This window comes from Ursus maritimus, unplaced genomic scaffold, assembly GCF_017311325.1.
Source record: "Ursus maritimus isolate PB19 unplaced genomic scaffold, ASM1731132v1 scaffold_26, whole genome shotgun sequence".
In the NCBI taxonomy this organism is placed as follows: Eukaryota; Metazoa; Chordata; class Mammalia; order Carnivora; family Ursidae; genus Ursus; species Ursus maritimus.
Genome location: NW_024425119.1, coordinates 9785490 through 9804592, shown reverse-complemented (window position 1 = coordinate 9804592; position 19103 = coordinate 9785490). Strand labels below are relative to the sequence as shown.

At 36.1% G+C, this 19103-nt stretch overlaps 1 protein-coding gene across 3 annotated transcripts in view; it reads right to left on the bottom strand.

Annotated features, from left to right (window-relative positions):
• Positions 1-19103, bottom strand: part of KLRF1 (killer cell lectin like receptor F1) — an 82248-nt gene that overhangs the window by 3991 nt on the left and 59154 nt on the right. Inside the window, exons 1-3 of one of the 3 annotated variants that reach the window (XM_008697476.2) lie at positions 8439-8786; positions 2530-2628; positions 1314-1469 (exon numbers count right to left, since the gene is read on the bottom strand). In XM_008697476.2, coding sequence (XP_008695698.1) covers positions 1314-1469; positions 2530-2628; positions 8439-8523 — 340 coding nt within the window. In that variant the 5' untranslated portion in view covers positions 8524-8786. Of the gene's footprint in view, positions 1-1313; positions 1470-2529; positions 2629-8438; positions 8808-19103 lie in introns of those variants that run through there. The other 2 variants (XM_008697479.2, XM_008697478.2) reach the window with 2 other exon arrangements.

The window sequence follows — 19103 nt, the reverse complement described above, 5'->3', positions numbered from 1 at the left end:
CCAAAATAGGTAAATCCACAGAGACAGAAAGCAGATTAGTGGTTGCTAAAGGGTGGGGGAGAGGGAATGGGGAATTGCTTCCTGGGAATAGGATTTCTTTTTGGGTGATGAAAATGTTTTTGAGCTAAGTAGATATAGTCATTGCACATTCAAATATCCTAATGCCATTAAATTGTTTTATTTTAAATGATTAACTTGATGTTTGTGGATATTTCCTCAATTAAAAAAGAAGGAAAAGATAATAGGAAATTAATATCTTACAGCTTGATATACAGTATTTAGACTGACTTTAATGAAAGTTTAATAGTGTCTTTATGATTCCATGTTTACCTATCTTAGGTCTGTAAAATTTCCATTATAATACCCAACATAATGATGGATTAGCTAGTCGTTGTCTAAAATATCTGTTAAAATTACAGTATTTCAATTAGTTTGGGACTTGTACATGTAAAACGGATAGATAATCCAAAAGAAAAGAGTATCAGTAAGTAAACCATAGTATATATGACATTTTGATATGCGATAAAGAGAACACCACAAACTAGTGGGTTAGAGAAAATCATTTATTTATTTATTTATTTATTTATTTATTTATTTATTTATTTAGAGTCGGGGGGGAGCAAAGAGAGATGGAGAGAGAGAAACTACAGCAGACCCCCCGCTGAGTACAGAACCCTACTTGGGGCTTGATCCCAGGACCTCAAGATTATGACCTGAACTGAAAGAAAAAGTTCGATGCCTAGCTAACTGAGCCATCCAGGTGTCCCTAGAGAAAATCTTTTGATAAATAGTTATAAAATAAATTAATCTGCACATTTCTCACATATACTATAAAACAAATGTTGAAGGCCCAAAAAATAGCACTTTAAACTAAAACAAAATTGGAAGTAGAAGGGACAGTTTTCCAAAATGTTGTGTAATTGGAAGTTATAAGCATAGCATCACAATGAATCATTCATTATGTATAATTACTTTAATTCATTTTGTATTTCAAAACAGAATAAATAGGAGACAAAAAATAGTTATTTACATACTGCCTTATAATCACAATTAACTTTCCATATTTATGTGTTTCAATTTGGTTTTAAATTCCTGAAGGAAAGAGCCTCTTTTTTATGTTCTTTCCACTGATACTATCTTCCCACTGCAAAAAGAGTCATAAACTATATATATGTATGAAGTTTTGAATGAAAAGTAGATTGATATCAAATCTTTATTTGTTAATGTAATCTGCGTAGCTGTTAAACAGGATTTTTCAAACGTAGAAAGCCAAAAGAATTAAAACCATTATAGGCCAAAGTCTTGAGGGATACCTGTATGGTCTGTAGCTTTTGAACCACAGTGGCTTGTGTCTTTATTACTTATATTTCCTCTTGTGCCACTGCTCATTTTCAGATTTCCAATATCATCATGTTGGGTGATATTTGAATTCTTTGCTTCTTGGCATTTTAGCAATATTCCCTGAGAAACTTAAAAACAGAATTATTTTAATGTTAGGTAAATATCTTCTCCCTGTGCAGTGTTTCAGATGCAAATTCTTTGGAATGAGGTTGGAATAAGAAACAACTGAAGGAATAACTAGAAATGTCTTTCTTATTTTCATGTTTACTTAATTAAAAATAATTTCAAATATTACATAATTAATTCACGTATAGAATACTTATTTGTCGAGGAATGATTCTGTGCCAGGCATTGAGCTACGAACTGGTGACACAATGGTAAAAAAAGCAAAATTCTTGCTCTAAGGAGTATACATGCCCTTTCCATGCTTTCTTAGTGTCATGCTTTGCTGAAACCTATGACACTGTGCTTAGCTCGTTCTACTATAATTACTTATTTAAAATCTATTTCTTTCATTAGAGATTTCTCACCAGGATTATTCATCTTTTGGTTTTTTGGTTTTGAGGGCTTTTTTTGATGTCAGAAATCTGTAGTAATGCTTGGGGTATAGTAGTATATAGTATAAACTAAATACAATCTTTAATACAACATGTAAAAATTTCTAAGAAAAATCATGGAATTCTATTTGTGCACAGGTTTCTAAGAAATCCAAAAATGTGGTTTCCCAATACACATCACACATCACACACACACACACACACACACACACACACACACACACACACTTTCTTCCTTTTAGCTTGTATGCCATCTGAGAACAAGATACTTACCTGATTTGACTATATGGAGTATAATATACATAGTAGCTTCTTATTAAGACTTTGTTAACAAAAAATGAACAAATGAATGAATGAATATGAAAAGAGTCGTAAGAAAATAGCAACATTTTCCATATATATTTTTTTAATTTTATTTATTTATTCGACAGAGATAGAGACAGCCAGCGAGAGAGAGAACCCAAGCAGGGGGAGTGGGAGAGGAAGAAGCAGGCTCACAGAGGAGGAGCCTGATGTGGGGCTCGATCCCAGAACGCTGGGATCACGCCCTGAGCCGAAGGCAGACGCTTAACCGCTGTGCCACCCAGGCGCCCCCATTTTCCATACTTTTACTTAAGATCTTTTAACTTACCCAATAAAGACAGGGAGATCAAAGTCAAAACGAGTATACCATTTACTGTTCCAGATATCCCCAATAAGATTTTATACCAGTGCAACATCACACAACAATCTGAGAAATTAATCACAGGAATTAGCTCAGAAAAGTACATTTCCAAGAAGTGAAAGCAACTGTAATAATAAGATTGCATATAATATTGGGTTTGAATTTTAAAGGGTACAAGGCAATTGAAAGCTTAAAACCTAAATAAATAGAAAAATACATACGTATTTTATTTAGCAATGGTAACACTGCATGTGGAGAGCTATGATGCCTGTTATACTGAATCTTAAGAAATTGCTAATATTTGACATAAACGACTAGTGAGATAAATAGTTTTAATATATACACCTAATAATTCCCCAAGCATGCATGTGAATGCTCACAGACATGCTCATGTGCACTTACAGATGCACACATATATATCCACACAAATATACACTAATTAATAATTTGCTTTAATGTAATATTCACAAGTCATTCAATCTACTTCACTTACTAAGGATGTAATACAAATAAGAACTAAATATGACTCCTTATGCCTTCTATTTTAACCTAAAAAAATCCTAAAATCTTTTCTAACCAATGTAATAATGATGTTTCAGCTTCTCATTAGATGGCAAACTCTTTAAGAGTGATGACTTTTATTTTTCATATGCCTACATTAGAGATAAGATGTGCATTCAGTGATGGCTATTAATGAGCAAACTGATATCATAATACAGAAAGTAAATAGTCTCACCCAGGGCCTCAAGTATATATGTTGATATTTTTCTCAATGTCATTAAAAAGGTTTTAGGTTGGTGGACATTAGGGTGTGGAATTGTACAAGTAATTAGTTTATACTGAATAAATAAACATCTATATTTTCCATAATAGTTTATGTCATCAATGATTATTTTTATAAATGCATCACAATAATAAGGAGCCACTCCCCATAACTATGATTATCCTTAGAGGTCAGTCAATAAATTGAATTATTAATAGTGAAATTTGTGTTCCAAATAGGCTTTAAACCTGTGGGAATAAAAAAAACACACACATGCATTTGAAGATGCTAAGCTCTGTCAAGAAAAGGCATAATAAACCATATAAATCAGTATGTCAGAGAAATAGTACACAGTTTTTATCTTATAATATTGACAAAGATCATAAAATAAGATTTATTATAATTCAATTAATGGATACCCTGCATTTCTCGGATTATTTTCTAATATTTTGATATAATAAAATTTATAATCAATACATTCAGAGTATTCAGCACATGTAAAAAAATGCCATTCATTTAAAAAAATCAAACACATGATTATCAGAAAACATTAGGAGAAAGGGTGTGGAAGCCTTTTCAAATTCAATTCAGACTCAATTATCTCTCCTAAGTATCATGAATTGAGCTTCACAGTACGAATTTGAGGCATATGAAGGCTTACAATTTTGGAGGAAATAACATTTTCATTACCCTGTGTTTTCTCCTATAGAGAAGCTGTAGAGAACTCTCCTGTACAGAATTTAACTTACAAGTCTTTTTTTTTTTAAGATTTTATTTATTTATTTATCGATTAAATTCAACAACTTTATGCTAGAAAATAAAGCAGGAATTGATGGATACTTGTTCAATATGCACAACAGCTTTTTTGTCTGATTAAGTTAACTGAAAAATGCTGGAAGTTTTCCACAAAAGTTTGGGGAAAAATTAGCTCTAGTATAAAGGTTAAAAGAAAATATTCTTAAAAGTAACTATAGGGGCGCCTGGGTGGCACAGCGGTTAAGTGTCTGCCTTCGGCTCAGGGCGTGATCCCGGCCGTTACGGGATCGAGCCCCACATCAGGCTCTTCCGCTACGAGCCTGCTTCTTCCTCTCCCACTCCCCCTGCTTGTGTTCCCTCTCTCGCTGGCTGTCTCTATCTCTGTCAAATAAATAAAATCTTTTTTAAAAAAAAGTAACTATAGATACAATACTTTGCTAATGAATACACAATATAAAAAGAGGCAAATTGTGACATTAAAATATAAAAGGCAGGCATTAAAAAGGTAGAGTTTTTGTATGCAATTGAAGTTAAGTTGTTATCAGTGTAAAATACACTATTATAGCTATAAGATGTTTTATATAAGCCTCACGGTAACCACAAAGCAAAGCCTACAGCAGATGTACGAAATAAAAGAAAAAGGAATAGAAGCATACCACTATGAAGAGTCAATTCACAAAGGAAGGCAGGAGGAGGAGGAAGGAATAAGGGAATTACAAAACAGCCGAATAACAGGTAATAAGACGGCATTAGTAAGTCTTCTCATATGAAGAATAATTCTAATTCTAAATGGATTCAATACTCTTTAAAAATCTTTAAAAATACATGGAGTGGCTGGACAGATTAAAAAGACAAAACAGGACACAACAAGATGCTGCATACAAGAGACCCAATTCATCTTTAAGGATACACGTGGGCTCAAAGAGAAGAGATAGAAAAGATACTCCGTGTAAATGGAAACTAAAAAGAGAGCAGAAGTAGCTAGACGTATATAAGACAATGTAGAGGTTAAGTCAAAAACTGTAACAAGAGACAAAGGTTATTATGTAATGATAAAGGGGTCAATTTATCAAAAGGATATAAGAATCATAAATCTATATGCACCCAACATCAAAGGAGCTAAATACATTAAACAAATATTGACAGATGGCAAAAGAACAGGGGACTTCAATATCTCATATTCAACAACGGACAGATCACCCAAACAAATAATCACTACAAAAATCTGGGACTTGAGGGGCACCTGGGTGGCTCAGTAGGCTAAGAGCCTGCCTTCGGCTCAGGTCACGATCCCAGGGTCCTAGGATCGAGCCCCGCATCCAGCTCCCTCTGTCTGCTGCTCCCCCTGCTTGTGCTCTCTCTCTCTGTGTCAAATAAATAAATAAAATCTTTAAAAAAAAAAATCTGGGACTTGAACTATTACTTCAGACCAAATGGACCTGACATACACAGAACATTCCATCCAACAACAGCGGAATACACATTCTTCTCAAATGCACACAGAACATTCTCCAGGATAGATCATAAGATAGGTTACAAAACAAGGTCATGGCAAATTTAAGAAGACTGAAGTCATCCCAAAGATTTTTTTTCCAATGACAATGGTATGAAACTACAAATCAAGACAGAAGGATAACTGGAGAATTTACAAATATGTCAAATAAAACAACACACTCCTGAACAGCTAACAAATCAAAGAAGAAACCAAAATGGAAATTTTTAAAAAATCTTGAAACAAAGAAACATGAAAATACAACATAAAACTTATGGGTTGCAGCAAAAACACTTCTAAGAGAGAACTTTATAGCCATAGATAACTACATTTATATTAAAAGAAAGATCTCAAATAAACCATCTAAATTTAAACCTCAAGGAATGAGAAAAAAGAACAGACTAGAGGGAGAAAATATTTGAAAATTATATAACTATCTGATAAATGGTCAACTTCCAAAATATGTAAGGACCTCATACAACTCACACAATTCAATTAGAAAAAAAATCTTATTTAAAAATGGGCAGAGGATCTGAACAGATTTCCAAAGAAGACCTACCAATGGCCAAGTATGTGAAAAGTTGTTCAACATCTCTAATCATCCAGGAAATGCAAAGAAAACCATAATGAGCTATCACTTCACGCCTGTCAGAACGGCTACAATCAAAAAGAGATAACAGGTCTTGGTGAAGGTGCGGAGAACTTTGAACCCTTGCACACTGTTGTGAAAATGTAAGATGGTGCAGTCACTATGGAAGACAGTATGGCAGTCCCTCAAAAAATTAAAAATAGGGCTACCATATGATCCAGCAATCGCATTTCTGGCTATATCCAGAAGAATTGAAATCAGTATTTCAAAAAGAAGTTTGCACTCATGTTCATTGTGGCATAGAATGGTACAATCCTGTGGAGGGATTTTTGGGGGGAAACTAGCAAAATTATATAAGCATCCAGCAACCTCTCTTCTAGGAATACATCCCAGTGACACATTGGCAATATATGAAAAGACATACGTGCAAGGCATTGCAATGCTATTTATAACAGGGATATAACAGAAAAAGAAAGCAAACATCTTAAGTGTCCAGGAATGGAACTCGTTGAATGAACTATGGTACATCCACTTAATAGAGAAATATTAGGCTGTTTTATTCAAGGATTAAAGTGTGTGGGAGGGAGAGAGCAGGGCAAAAGCAACAAGACAGAAGCTGGATCTTTGGGAGTGGAGATCTTTGGAAGTACCTTGGTATATAGGTTTGACTTTGAAAATATATATCAATGTTTTAAATAATTATAAAGTGATTCTAATTATATAATTGGCATGACATATAATTATGATTGCAGAGTATGTATACTTACACATACTAAGTAAGTCAAAATGGAAAAAAAAAAAAGTGATCCCTAAAAATAAAATGGAATATGAAGTCAAAGGCCCTGACTCATAGAGAAGTATTTCAAGCAATTTTATTTTTTTATTTTTAATTTTTTTTAAAAGATTTTATTTATCTATTTGAGAGAGAGAGAGCATGCACATGCATAAGCAGGTGGGAAGACGCAGAGCGAGAGGGAGAAGCAGCCACCCTGCTGAGAAGGGAGCTTGACTTGGGGGGGGGGGGCTTGATCCCAGGACCCTGAAATAGTGACCTGAGCTGAAGGTGGACGCTTAACCGACTGAGCCACCCACGCGCCCCTCAAGCAATTTTAAAATGTAATTTGTGCTGCCTAATGGAATATATCCTAAGGCCAAAAAAACCCTGCAAAGATATTTCAATCTACTTTAAGTAACTATATTATTAATAATTCTATTTCTATAGTGATTCTGAAGATTTAGATAGTGGCAAAAAATGTAATTTTTTATTTTCATTAGCACCAAGACATGAGAAAAAAAATACAAATATATAAGTTAAGGAAAAGCCCTGTGTATAATGACGGTTAAAATGGTCAATTAGATTTAAATGTATGTCATACCACCAGCTTTAGTAAATATTAGCAAACTTTATTGTTAACAAAGGATACATTGGTAAGGGATGGATGTTAGTTACGCCACTTAAATAGCTAGAACTTGCACATTTATTATTCGTAACCTCCTGAGCTCCTTTCCTGGCCAAAACACATTTTGGTTTCAGAGTGGCATCTACACACTGAGTGTGAAAAAAAGTTTGCACAGAAGAGCCATTACATGTTGTGGTCTTTCAGGTTAGTATCTCTATTTTCCAAAACAAAATTTTCCACCTGGTGAAAAACATATTTTAAAGGTTTTGACACGGAATTAAAAACTAGTACTAAAGATGCCATTTTTATGAATGATAAGGAGGTTGATGACTGGCACTAAATATTCATTTTAACTTTATTAATTTTAACTGATTATGTATTTTTCCTGCGAATGTCCTTAGGAAATTATATGACACAAAATGTTACTTTAAAGGCAAATAATTGGGGGCGCCTGGGTGGCTCAGTCGGTTATGCATCTGCCTTCATCTCAGGTCATGATCCCAGGATCCTGGGATCGAGCCCCAATTTGGACTCCCCGCTCAGCGGGGAGCCTTCCTCTCCCTCTCCTTCTGCCTGATGCTCCCCCTGCTTGTGCTCTCTCTCTCTCCATCAAATAAATAAATAAAATCATTAAACAATAAAATAAAATAAGCAAATAATTGTTAGCCCTCGCCTTGATAAACGTGAGAGAGACAGAGAGACAGAAAGACAAGACAGAGACAGAGAAAAGCAACAAAAAATAAAATAGTCCAAGAACAGTAAAGAACAGAATACTGGAAATTACTGTCCACATTCATATTCATATTAATATTAACCCATATTAAATCCATACTCATATTAACTTACACCAATTTAAAAAAAAACTGAATTCCATACCTTTAAATTTAAGTTGGGATGTTTGGCTAGAACTCCTTTTTTTCAATTGTAAATTCAATGTCATGTATCTTTCTTCATCTTGCATCTTCAACTTGGGTGAATATAGGTGTGTATACGTGTACGTTTTGTTTTTTTTAAGTATGATATATAGTAAGAAAACTAATGTCTGCTGTTAATCAGAACTAGTCCTCAAATTGTCCACTCACAATACAAACAAGGGTGCAGAGTTTCATCTACTGGTGAAAACCTCAGAGGAAATGTTTTCTTTTTTAAAAAATTTTTTTTCTCATGACCTAGATAACACATGATTTCTCAACTGTCCACCACATATTGAATTTAATATCACATGTAGTTCTTTAAAAAATGTTTCCTGGTTAACCCATAAAGTCAGAGAAATGGAAATTATTCTCCTTTTAGAGTTGAGTTATATAGTACACAGGTGTCTTTTGACGTAGCCAAAATACGTGAATTTTCAATTACACTTCCTAATATAATGATATTTGATTTAATATAATCGCTTGCAATTACCTAACAGTTAAATTTCCTGATCCTAAAACAACATTGATTACAAATCATGCTAATAATTTGATAATATAATTTGAAAAAAAACTGGCAATTTTTGGCATTCTAAAGACATCCTACATACAAAAAAAAAAAAAATTGGGAGGGCGGGGGAAACGGGAAAGAAACCATATTTTTCAATTACCTTTTCTCGTATTTGAAGAGAATGCCCAATATTCATGAGACAGACCAGAAATTTCAGGGGTTTTTTTTTTCTCTCCGCTTTAGTGAAGTCTACTTTATACACCATAAAATTCACTCATTGTAAGCACACAATTAGCTGATTTGTAGCAAATAAACAGATGTGTGCAAGCACCACCCAAATCCAGTTTTGGAACTTTCCTATAACTCTAAAAAGTTCCCTCAAGGCCAATCTAAAAAGAGTAATATAATTCTGGAAATACTAATTTTATAAGTTGAGAGAAAGTTTAAAGGTTTGACACATAAATCCCAAATCTTTGGCCATTGCAGCAAATCGAGAACAGAAACCGAAAGCTTTCCACCAGAAGACTTCACTGGTGAGGCAAGAGACTGAGGAAAGAGAGCTTAGGGCAGTCACCCCTGCCTGGAGCACGGCCAGTCCTGCTCTCAAGAGGGGGCCCGGGCCCATTACCCCGACTCGCATCTCATTCCTCTGCTTTCCTGCCCCCAAATCAGGAAGTGGAGGCCACAGGGCAAGTTTGTCTCCACAGGTCAACCTTCCAGGGCAAAGAATGAGCTGGAGAAGGTGGACGGGCAGAGCTGGAGGGGCAAAATCAGCTTTTTGAATTTAGTAGTGATTTAATGATAATTACATTTGGTATTTTCACAGTTACAGTAGCACAATTTTGGCTAAAACTTCCTGCTATGTTCCTGCTATACATTTCGCACCAAGAGTCTTCAACTTTTGATGTATTTATCAATAATTGGGTGGACAAAGTGACCTATCCTGTGGATGTCAGTCAGCCTCTTTCCTCAGACATCCTGGAACTTATTAAATGGGCACCTGTAAAATGATCCAGGGCAGTAAGGATGGAAGTTATAAATATTGAAATAATAAGGCCCTCCCCCATTGTGCCTGATTTTGCTAAAACCTCTGCCGAATGCCCAACCTGTTACCAGCAGAGACCAAAGGAGAGCACAGCTTCCGAGGGAAACCGACCAACCTCCTGATGGCAGACCTATCACTTACTTTCATCATGCACTCGGTAGTGCTCTGTGTTCGTAGGAACAATCACATACTTTAGAAGTAGATTTGATCTCTCTACCTGCAATGCTTCCGCAAGCATCACCATTCACAGAGTTACAGAATGTCTTCTTTGTTGTCATGATTTTCCGCACATCCTAGCATTTGACACTTTGCAGCAAGTTCGGTCATCAGTTCACGCCTGGAGAATTTACTCATCCATGAGCAGCCTGCGGGGCAGGATGCTGAAATGACTTTCTGAAGGCACACTAGTGACACCAGCTGGTGCTATCGACAGAGTGTACAGGTCTGTGAATCCAAACATGAATCAAAACACTGACTCTCGGAGTGTTTGGAGTGTTTGACTCTGCACTCAGTGCATGAGCTCTCCAAGTGTGTTCCAGCTACAAATTCGTTACGTTAATCGAAGCATTCTTCAAATGTGGGGCATGATGGGCCCAAAGACAATACATCTGGCATATAGCAAATGATCTCTCCCAACGAACGACAGCTAACCTGAGTGAAACTTCTTTCGTGCAGGTCGGTATTACGGTAGATTCTGTCAAATATCTCCATGGACACCACATATACTAGATCATGAGTGTTTTTCAAACACATTAGTGTAAAACTCCCAAGGATATGAGGTCATTCTGGTATGACTTGTCTACTTATTCGTACGATACACATGACTATTTACTAAGACTTGGCAAACTATTTTTTTTAATAATTCACTCTGACCGTCGTTGCCCAAAGCTCTCAGCTCCAAAACTATCTGATACATTTTGTCTTATCTCTTGCAGAGAACTTGTTTCATGTCTATATGTTCGTGAATGTTCCGTTTTCCCTTCTGCTGCTGGTTTGTAATTTTGTTCCTTTGTGGTCAGAAAAGACACTTCGTATGCTTTTAGTCTTAAATGTTGTAAGATCTGTTTTTGACCTAACATGTAATCTATCCTGGAGAATGTTCTCTGTGTGCTTGAGAAGAAGTGTGTTCTGCGGCTACTGAGTGGAGTACTCTCTCTACGTCTGTGACGTTCATTTGGTCTAAAGCCTGTTCAAGTCTGTTGTTTGCCTTACTGATATTCTGTCTGGATGCTCCATCTGTTGCTGAAAGTGGGGTAGTGAAGTCTCCTACTATCACTGTGTCGCTGTCCTATTTCTCCTTTCTGTGTATCAGTGTTTGTTCGATATATTCGGGTGCTCTGATGTTAAGCGCACACATATTTATAACTGTTATATGTTCTCAATTAATCGATCCTTTTATCACTATATAATGTCCTTCTTTGTCTCTTGTGACAGTTTTTGACTTAAAGTCTATTTTATCTGGTAGAAATATAGCCACCTCTGGTCTCCTTTATTTACCATGTGCATGAAACATCTTTTTCTAACTTTTCACTTTCAGCTTGTATGTGTGCTTATAGCTAAAGTGAGTTTATTCTGGAGAGCATACAGTTGGGTCTTGCGCTTTGTCTGTCTGTTTATCCATTCAAGCATTTGGTGTCTTTTTTATTGGGGAGTTTAATTATTTACATTTAAAGTAACTATTGATAGAGAAGGATTTACTATTGCCATTTTGTTCTCTGTTAGTCTTATTTTTTTACCTGTATTTTTCTCTGTTGATGTCTACCTTTGTGTTTTGCTGAGTTTTTGCATTGGCATGCTTTGATTTCTTTCTCTTGTGTGTGTGTGTGTGTGTGTGTGTGTGTGTGTGTAACTCCTATACATTTTGTTGTTGTTGTGGCTTGAAGTTTTCATAAAATATGTTAGAGTTATAACAATCTACCTTTTATACCAGATATCAAAATTTACTAGAAAGCGGTATGAATTAAAGCAGTATAGTATCTGTGTAAGGATGACAGACCAATAAAAGAGAAAAAGGTCCCAGAAACAGGTGCACAGAGACACAGACAATTATGACGAAAGTGGCTCTTCAGATCAGAAGAGGAAGCAGGGCTGACTTTTCAACCAATGATGTTAGCACATCTGGTTATCTGTATGTGAAAAAATGAGGGGAGGGGGGTGAGGTAATAGGGGGAATAAGACTGCATTTATTTTGATGAGCACTGAACAGTGGATGGGATTGCTGAATCATTAAATTGCACACCTGAAACTAATATACACTGTATGTTAATTATACTTGAATAAAAAACATCTCTACAAGTGCATTATATCAAACTATTTTAAATTGAACTATTTTATTAAATATTCAAAAGAATCTATAATAAAATAACTTAGATTCATAAAATTCCTTAAATAATTTAATACTGCATTTCACAGCTAAAACATGCAGCTAAGAAGCTACTTCCTGATTTCCTGTAGCTTTTATTTATTTACTTTTGAAACCTCGGGGGAGGTTTCACTTATGGAAGTGATTCATGCAAAGAACCATATTATGTCATGATGTTTTCCCCCTGACCTTTTCAGATACAGGAATTAAATCGGGGATTTCGTTATTATTGAACTCAAAGACATTCATAACCATACTGTAAATGTCCATGTATCTATTGATGGATGTATCAATATATATTCTATACACCTATTTGACCTATATTAATAATACAAGTGATAAGCCTCAAATGTCAATTCAAGCATCATTTCCTCAAGATCTTCCTTGACAATACAACCTAGAGTCACTCTGTAATTGGTTTACTTTCTCAATAGCATTTATATAACTACATTTACACCAGAAGTGTCTTAAAATACAAGACGGTAAACTATCACAGAATTATCTCTTAAAAAAATTATGGGAACCTTTGCTGTAGATTTCATCATCTGTTTTTGTTGCTATATCTTCAATGAATATATGCCCTGTATTTATTCATTCATGGTCCAATTAGCTAAAAGAACAGTAAGCACATATTCCTTGTCAGGTAATGTGCTAGGTATTGCTAGGTACTGGAGAGTGAAGATATTGATAAAAGCTGGAACCGTCTCGAAGTATTCCCTATTTACAATACAGACTAAGTTTAAGACCAGAGGAAAGGCATATGACTGAAAGTCTTGGAAGGCTATAGAAGTACATCTGATTGGACATAGGGGTACAAAAACACTGAATCAGTCTGGGGATTAAGATAGTTTCCTAAGTGAGTATTGCCCATGGTAGTAGTAACTCAAATATGAAGTGATTTTTGAAAGTGTCCCATATGCATTATATCATTAGAACTTAGGGTCACACTTTTGTGTCAGCTTAGATTGTTATCTTATTTTGAAAATGAAGAAGAGGAACATAAGAGAGATTGTGGTATTTTCCCAGAATAACCCAGGAGTGGTGAAAATCTGAGGTTAGAACTTAGAAGGCCTCAGATCTGGTCTTTCACCCTATACTGGTTTTCCCTACAGTAACAAGTAACGCAACTGATATATATTCTCTTAAACCCTTCATCATAGTCCTCCAACGCCACAAACGCACTGCTCTACAAATCAAATCCCTGCCTAAATTAGACTTTTTTTTTTCTGTCTATGTAAACAATAACCTCCAAAATGAAGAAAGACCCTCTAGTATTTGTACATGTCCGGAAACAATAGATATTATATAACAAAACGCAATGGATGATTTAATCTTTGAAAAACTTCACATCCTACAAAACTGAAAATCATGTATGAAAATGTATTAAATGATTATATGATGGAGCACTCATATAAAGTAGGAAGAAAACATATTTCAGAAAAGGAATCGCGAAGTTCTCTCTTCCCTGTTTTTGCTTGCATACCCAAGCCTTTTCATTTTGTCAATAAACTCTACATAGACTGCTTTTCCTGAAGCAGCTTCTACCACGCATGCATGCATTCATTCATTCATTCAGTGTTAATTTAATAGCTAGAATGTTCCAGATCTTGACAGTACAATAACTTAAGCATAATGACTAATACTTAAGAAAGGAAATACCAAAGATCACTGATAGTTTCTGAGCTAATCTCTACTTTTTTTGCAGACCATAATTTATAAAACATATGAAGTAGGAGAGAGTCTGTAACTTTTATGTTTGTATGTCCAGCATCCATCAGTCACTGTCCTACTAGCTTCTGTCTAGTAAGTGTCTGGTTAAGGACTGGATGGGTAGGTAGGATTTGGTGGCTGTATTCAGTCCGGGGAAGGAGCAGCGTGAGAGGCCTGCACTTAATCTCCACACAGATTGTTCTCCTGATCGCATAGTAGCGGGTCTTGTTTAAAGCCTCACAGAACCACTAGAGAGCACCAGTCGGCCAGCAGAGCTGAAGGTCTGCTAGTGGCAATCCTGGCTGGAATACAGAAAAAGAAAGCCCGAGAAAGCAGCCTGTTCTCAGCAGTCTGCAGATCTCAAACCTACTCAGTCTTTTGAAACACAAACTCATCACATGGTGTCTTCTCACGCACTGACTTGTGCCTTCTTTTAATTAATTGAATTATTTTTAAATCATACAAAGTTACATTTGCTTAATGTTTAATAATTATCTACACTGATCTGGTTGGTCCTTGCGCTCAGTACTGTCACCTGCTATATCTATTAATATCTGCCTTCATTCAGGGAGGATGTTAGGCTGGCAGAATTAATTACTCCTTTAAAATTTGACTTTTAGGATTAATTTCCCCAACAAAAAATTAAAATGATCAAAATAAAGTAATATAGACTTAGGATTTTCTGTATTATGGAATACTGCTTGAGATACCTGGATATGCATTTCAAGGTTGTGAAAATAGTAACATCTAAACACAGTAAACGTCTATGCTATTAATTAAATAATGCCTTAAGTCAACTGCCCTGCAACCAGTGATGAAATTATAGTTTCTTTTTTTAAACTTTATTATATGAGAAATATGTATGCCACAAATCAACAGGTTTTATTGCTTTATAAACATATTTCCTTTTAAGAATGCGAAGTAAAAATGACTTACAATACTCTCAGTACTACTGGAAATACTCCCAGTGCCAACCTGCTTTGGAAACCCTATGTCAAGTACCTGGCAACAGGCCTCAAGACTCTAGCAGTCCTGGGGCGCCTGGGTGGCTCAGCCATTAAGCGTCTGCCTTCAGCTCAGGGAGTGATTCCGGCATTCTGGGATCCAGCCCTGCATCGGGCTCCTCTCCTGGGAGCCTGCTTCTTCCTCTCCCACTCCCCCTGCTTGTGTTCCCTCTCTCGTTGCCTCTCTCTCTCTCTCTGTGTCAAATAAATAAATAAAATCTTAAAAAAAAAAAGACTGTAACAGTCCTGTAAAATTAATTAATTTTCTTTCTTTCTTTAAGGATTAAAAAATGGAATTAATGAATTACGTGTTAGGTATTTTGCCAAAGTAAGCCACACTAAGACCTGTATAAACCTTTGTGAAAAGGTCACATTTCACAGGCATCTGGGTGGCTTAGCCGGTTAAGCAGCTGATTCTTGGTTTCGGCTCAGGTCATGATCTCAGGGTCATGATCTCAAAGTCCTGAGATAGAGCCTCCAGTCCAGCTCTGTGCCCAGTGCAGAGTTTGCTTGACAGAGTCTCTCTTTCCCTCTCCTTTTGCCCCTCCCCCCACTTGTGCTCTCTCTCTCTCTCTCTCCTTCCCTCTCTAAAAAATAAATAAAATCTTTTTTTAAAAAGTCACATTTCAAAAATTGCAATGAGGGGCACCTGGGTGGCTCAGTCCCTTAAACTTCTGTCTTCAGCTCAGGTCATGATCCCAGGGTCCTGGGATCAAGTCCTGCGTGGGCCTCCCTGCTCAGTGGGAAGCCTGCTTCTCCCTCTCTCTCTGCCTGCTACTCCCCTGCTTGTGCTCTCTCTCTCTGTCAGATAAGTAAATAAAATCTTTAAAAAAAAAGTTACTACGAATAAAAACATGATTTTTTTTTAATTTTCTGAGAAGTCATTGTCCTAAATGATGTTGACTTCCTGTTTCATATTCTACCAAGAAAACAAAGTGGAACGTGCAATTTTAACACAACTCAAGTTAAATAATGGAGTTAGCATTTGAACTCATCTCATGACGGCCAATTACTTTTTTTCATGATATAATAGTCAAAAGACTGATTACCTGTCCCACCCACCTCCATCCCCTGCCTTTTGAAACAGTAGCCTAATTGTAAAGCAAAGCATTTAGGTCCAATAACCCAAGAAGTGTGGTGGGAAATTTTGCAAAAGAAAGAAGGAAAAAAAATTATTAGCAGAGGTTTGAAACCAGCCAATCCAGATATTATTTAAATGTTTTATATTGTTTTGAACTGAGATCAAAGGAATAGTGAAAAAATAAAGCTATGTCTAGTTTTAACTTCTTCGGTATCCTGGAATTAGTCTACTTTTAGTAGGAAAAAATTAGGACTATCCCAGTGAACAGAGACAAATTTTGGCAGTGGGCTAATTATATATATGGAAGTACTTTTTGGGGAAAATTAACAAAAGAAATCTCACCAGTAAGTATGAAATTTCAATGCAGGCTTATGAAAATAATGGTGTATATAAATCCTCCACTGCCAAATCAGATCACCTAGGGAACTACTTATTATAGTTATAAATATGACTAATTACAAAAAACAAAACAAAACACCCAAGAAAGTCAATATGAAACAAAGAACTTTTACACAAATTTCACATGGGAAGATTAACAGTGATGGAGTCAGGGAAAGTGCTAGATGTAGTGAAGATGGTGGTTTTGATATTAATGGCATTGCTAATACTAGTTCTCCATCATCCAAAGAAGGAAGAAAAATGAGTACTGAATATAGAATACAGTGACAGATTAATAATGACCTTGACAACATCAGAAAAATAATTTTAAGATTTATCCAGAAGAATACAGCAGAAGAGCCAAGATTTCTTCCCCCCAAAGAAAGAATACTGTTGTGTCTTCAGCGGTCAGAATTGAATAACAAAAATAATAGCGACAATGATAATAAAAACAACCGCCATCTGGGTTTCCACTGAATTTTAAGTTTTGGAACAGTCAGACCGGATGTGAAGACAGCATTGTCCGGTGGATCTGCCTAAAACCCACGTAAAAGCCAACTTAGTCATCCTCACAGTATCTCCGTGGTCTGCATTCCACTGCTGTTCGAATTCTGCAAACTTAAACCATGATGAATGTTTGGTCGTTAACTGACACAAGAGGAATCAATTTAATACAAACTGTATGAAAAATTTTGATTGCTCAGACTAGACTCCCTCCTAAGCTACTACCAATTTCACCTACCTGGGTGAGGGGGTATGGGGAAGAGCAGGAGATTTTTCAGCCAGCTCAAGCTTGGTATACAATGAACCACTGGAAATGATGTTTTTGAGAGCTATCAAGTCATGGTACCTTTCAAAGCAAGATATAACTGCAAAGGATACATGGTGCCCCAGAGTTATAAGGCTCTGTTTCTTATTTCTTGGAGTTGGTATCTGCACACCACCTCTGTGCCTGATTCTTTCCTGGGCACTACTATAGGTACAGATGCAAAGCCTAGAATAAATCTCCTGAATTATTTAAGGATGTCCTTTCTGAACACTTTTTCTAGCATGACCACCTTTGATCTACTCATTTTGTCACTCTCTATCATAGAAATACATTGATTTATGCATTAATTCAACAAATAATGATTGAACACCAATTATCTGCCTGTCAATGTTCTAGGCACTGGAGATATAGCAGTGACTACAACAAAACCAATACTGTCATGCTGCTTACATTCAAATACTGGGAGATAGCAATAAACACAACAAAATAAAACAACTATATAGCAATTCAATTGTTTTAAAGAAAAATAGAGCAAGATCCAGAGGACCTGGGCAGCACAGTTAGTTAAGCATCCAACTCTTGGTTTAGCTCGGGTCATGATCTCAGGGTCATGAGCTTGAGCCCTGCATCAGGCTCTGAGCTTAATGGGGAGTCTGCTGGAGTTTCTTTCTCTCCCCCTCCCTCTGCCCGCCCCCCGCCTGCTCTCTTTCTCTGTGTGTGTCTATCTCTCTCAAATAAATAAATACACCTTAAAAAAAAAAGAAAGAAAGAAAGAAAGAAAGAAAGAAAGAAAGAAAGAAAGAAAGAAAGAAAGAAAAATAGAGCAAGATCCAGCTATAAAAATAAAGGACTGTTTTGCAATTTCTGCACGGGACGAAGTAGAAAGATCCCTATTAAAATCTTATTAGGCAGGCAAAAGTTTGTGTTAGCTTGAAATGCAGTGATAGCAGTGGAGGTGGATTTTGTATTATGAAAGAAGAACCCACGGTTCTTCTGTAGAGTTTAAGAAAAAGGGCACTGGGTGTTATACGCAACTAATGAATCATGGAACTTTACATCAAAAACCAGGGTTGTAGTGTATGGTGACTAACATAATATAATTAAAAAATATTATTATAATAAAAAATTGTAAAAAAAAAAGAAAGAAAAGAGACAGAGATGGCTCAATGTTTTTAGGCTCAGTTACTGGGATGAAAATCATTAATTGAGATGTGAAAAACTGGAGAATAATTTGGTATGAAGATTAATTTTGAACATTTTAAGTTCATGGTGACCATTTGCCATTGAAGTAGAGAGGGTGAATAAACAGTTGATAGACAAGTATGGAATGTGGCAAAGAGATCATAGGTTATAAGAATATGGATAACATTAATGCCAAGGGGTTAGTTGGGGTCACCTAAGAAGTTGATGTAGATAGAGTATTGTAAGAAGACAAAAGGAGATTTAAAAAAAGGTTTTGCCGAAGAGACAGAAGGGATGTTCAATCACTTGGAGAGTTTCATGAAGGCCAAATAGAGAAAATGAAGGAGAGGAAGAGAGGGAGGTGGGTGGTGGGGAGGAAAGGGGAGGCCAGAGAGGAAGGGTCAAGGGAGGAAGGGAGAGAAAGAGAAATCTACAGGGTCCTAACCTGCTGATGGGTGAAGTGGATGAGAACAGAGAAAATAAGTCATTGGTTTTGCAAAATGAAGGTCACTGGTGATCCTGACAGGAACGGTTTAAGGTGGAATACTAACTATAATCCTAACTAACTAACTGGAGTTGCATATACCT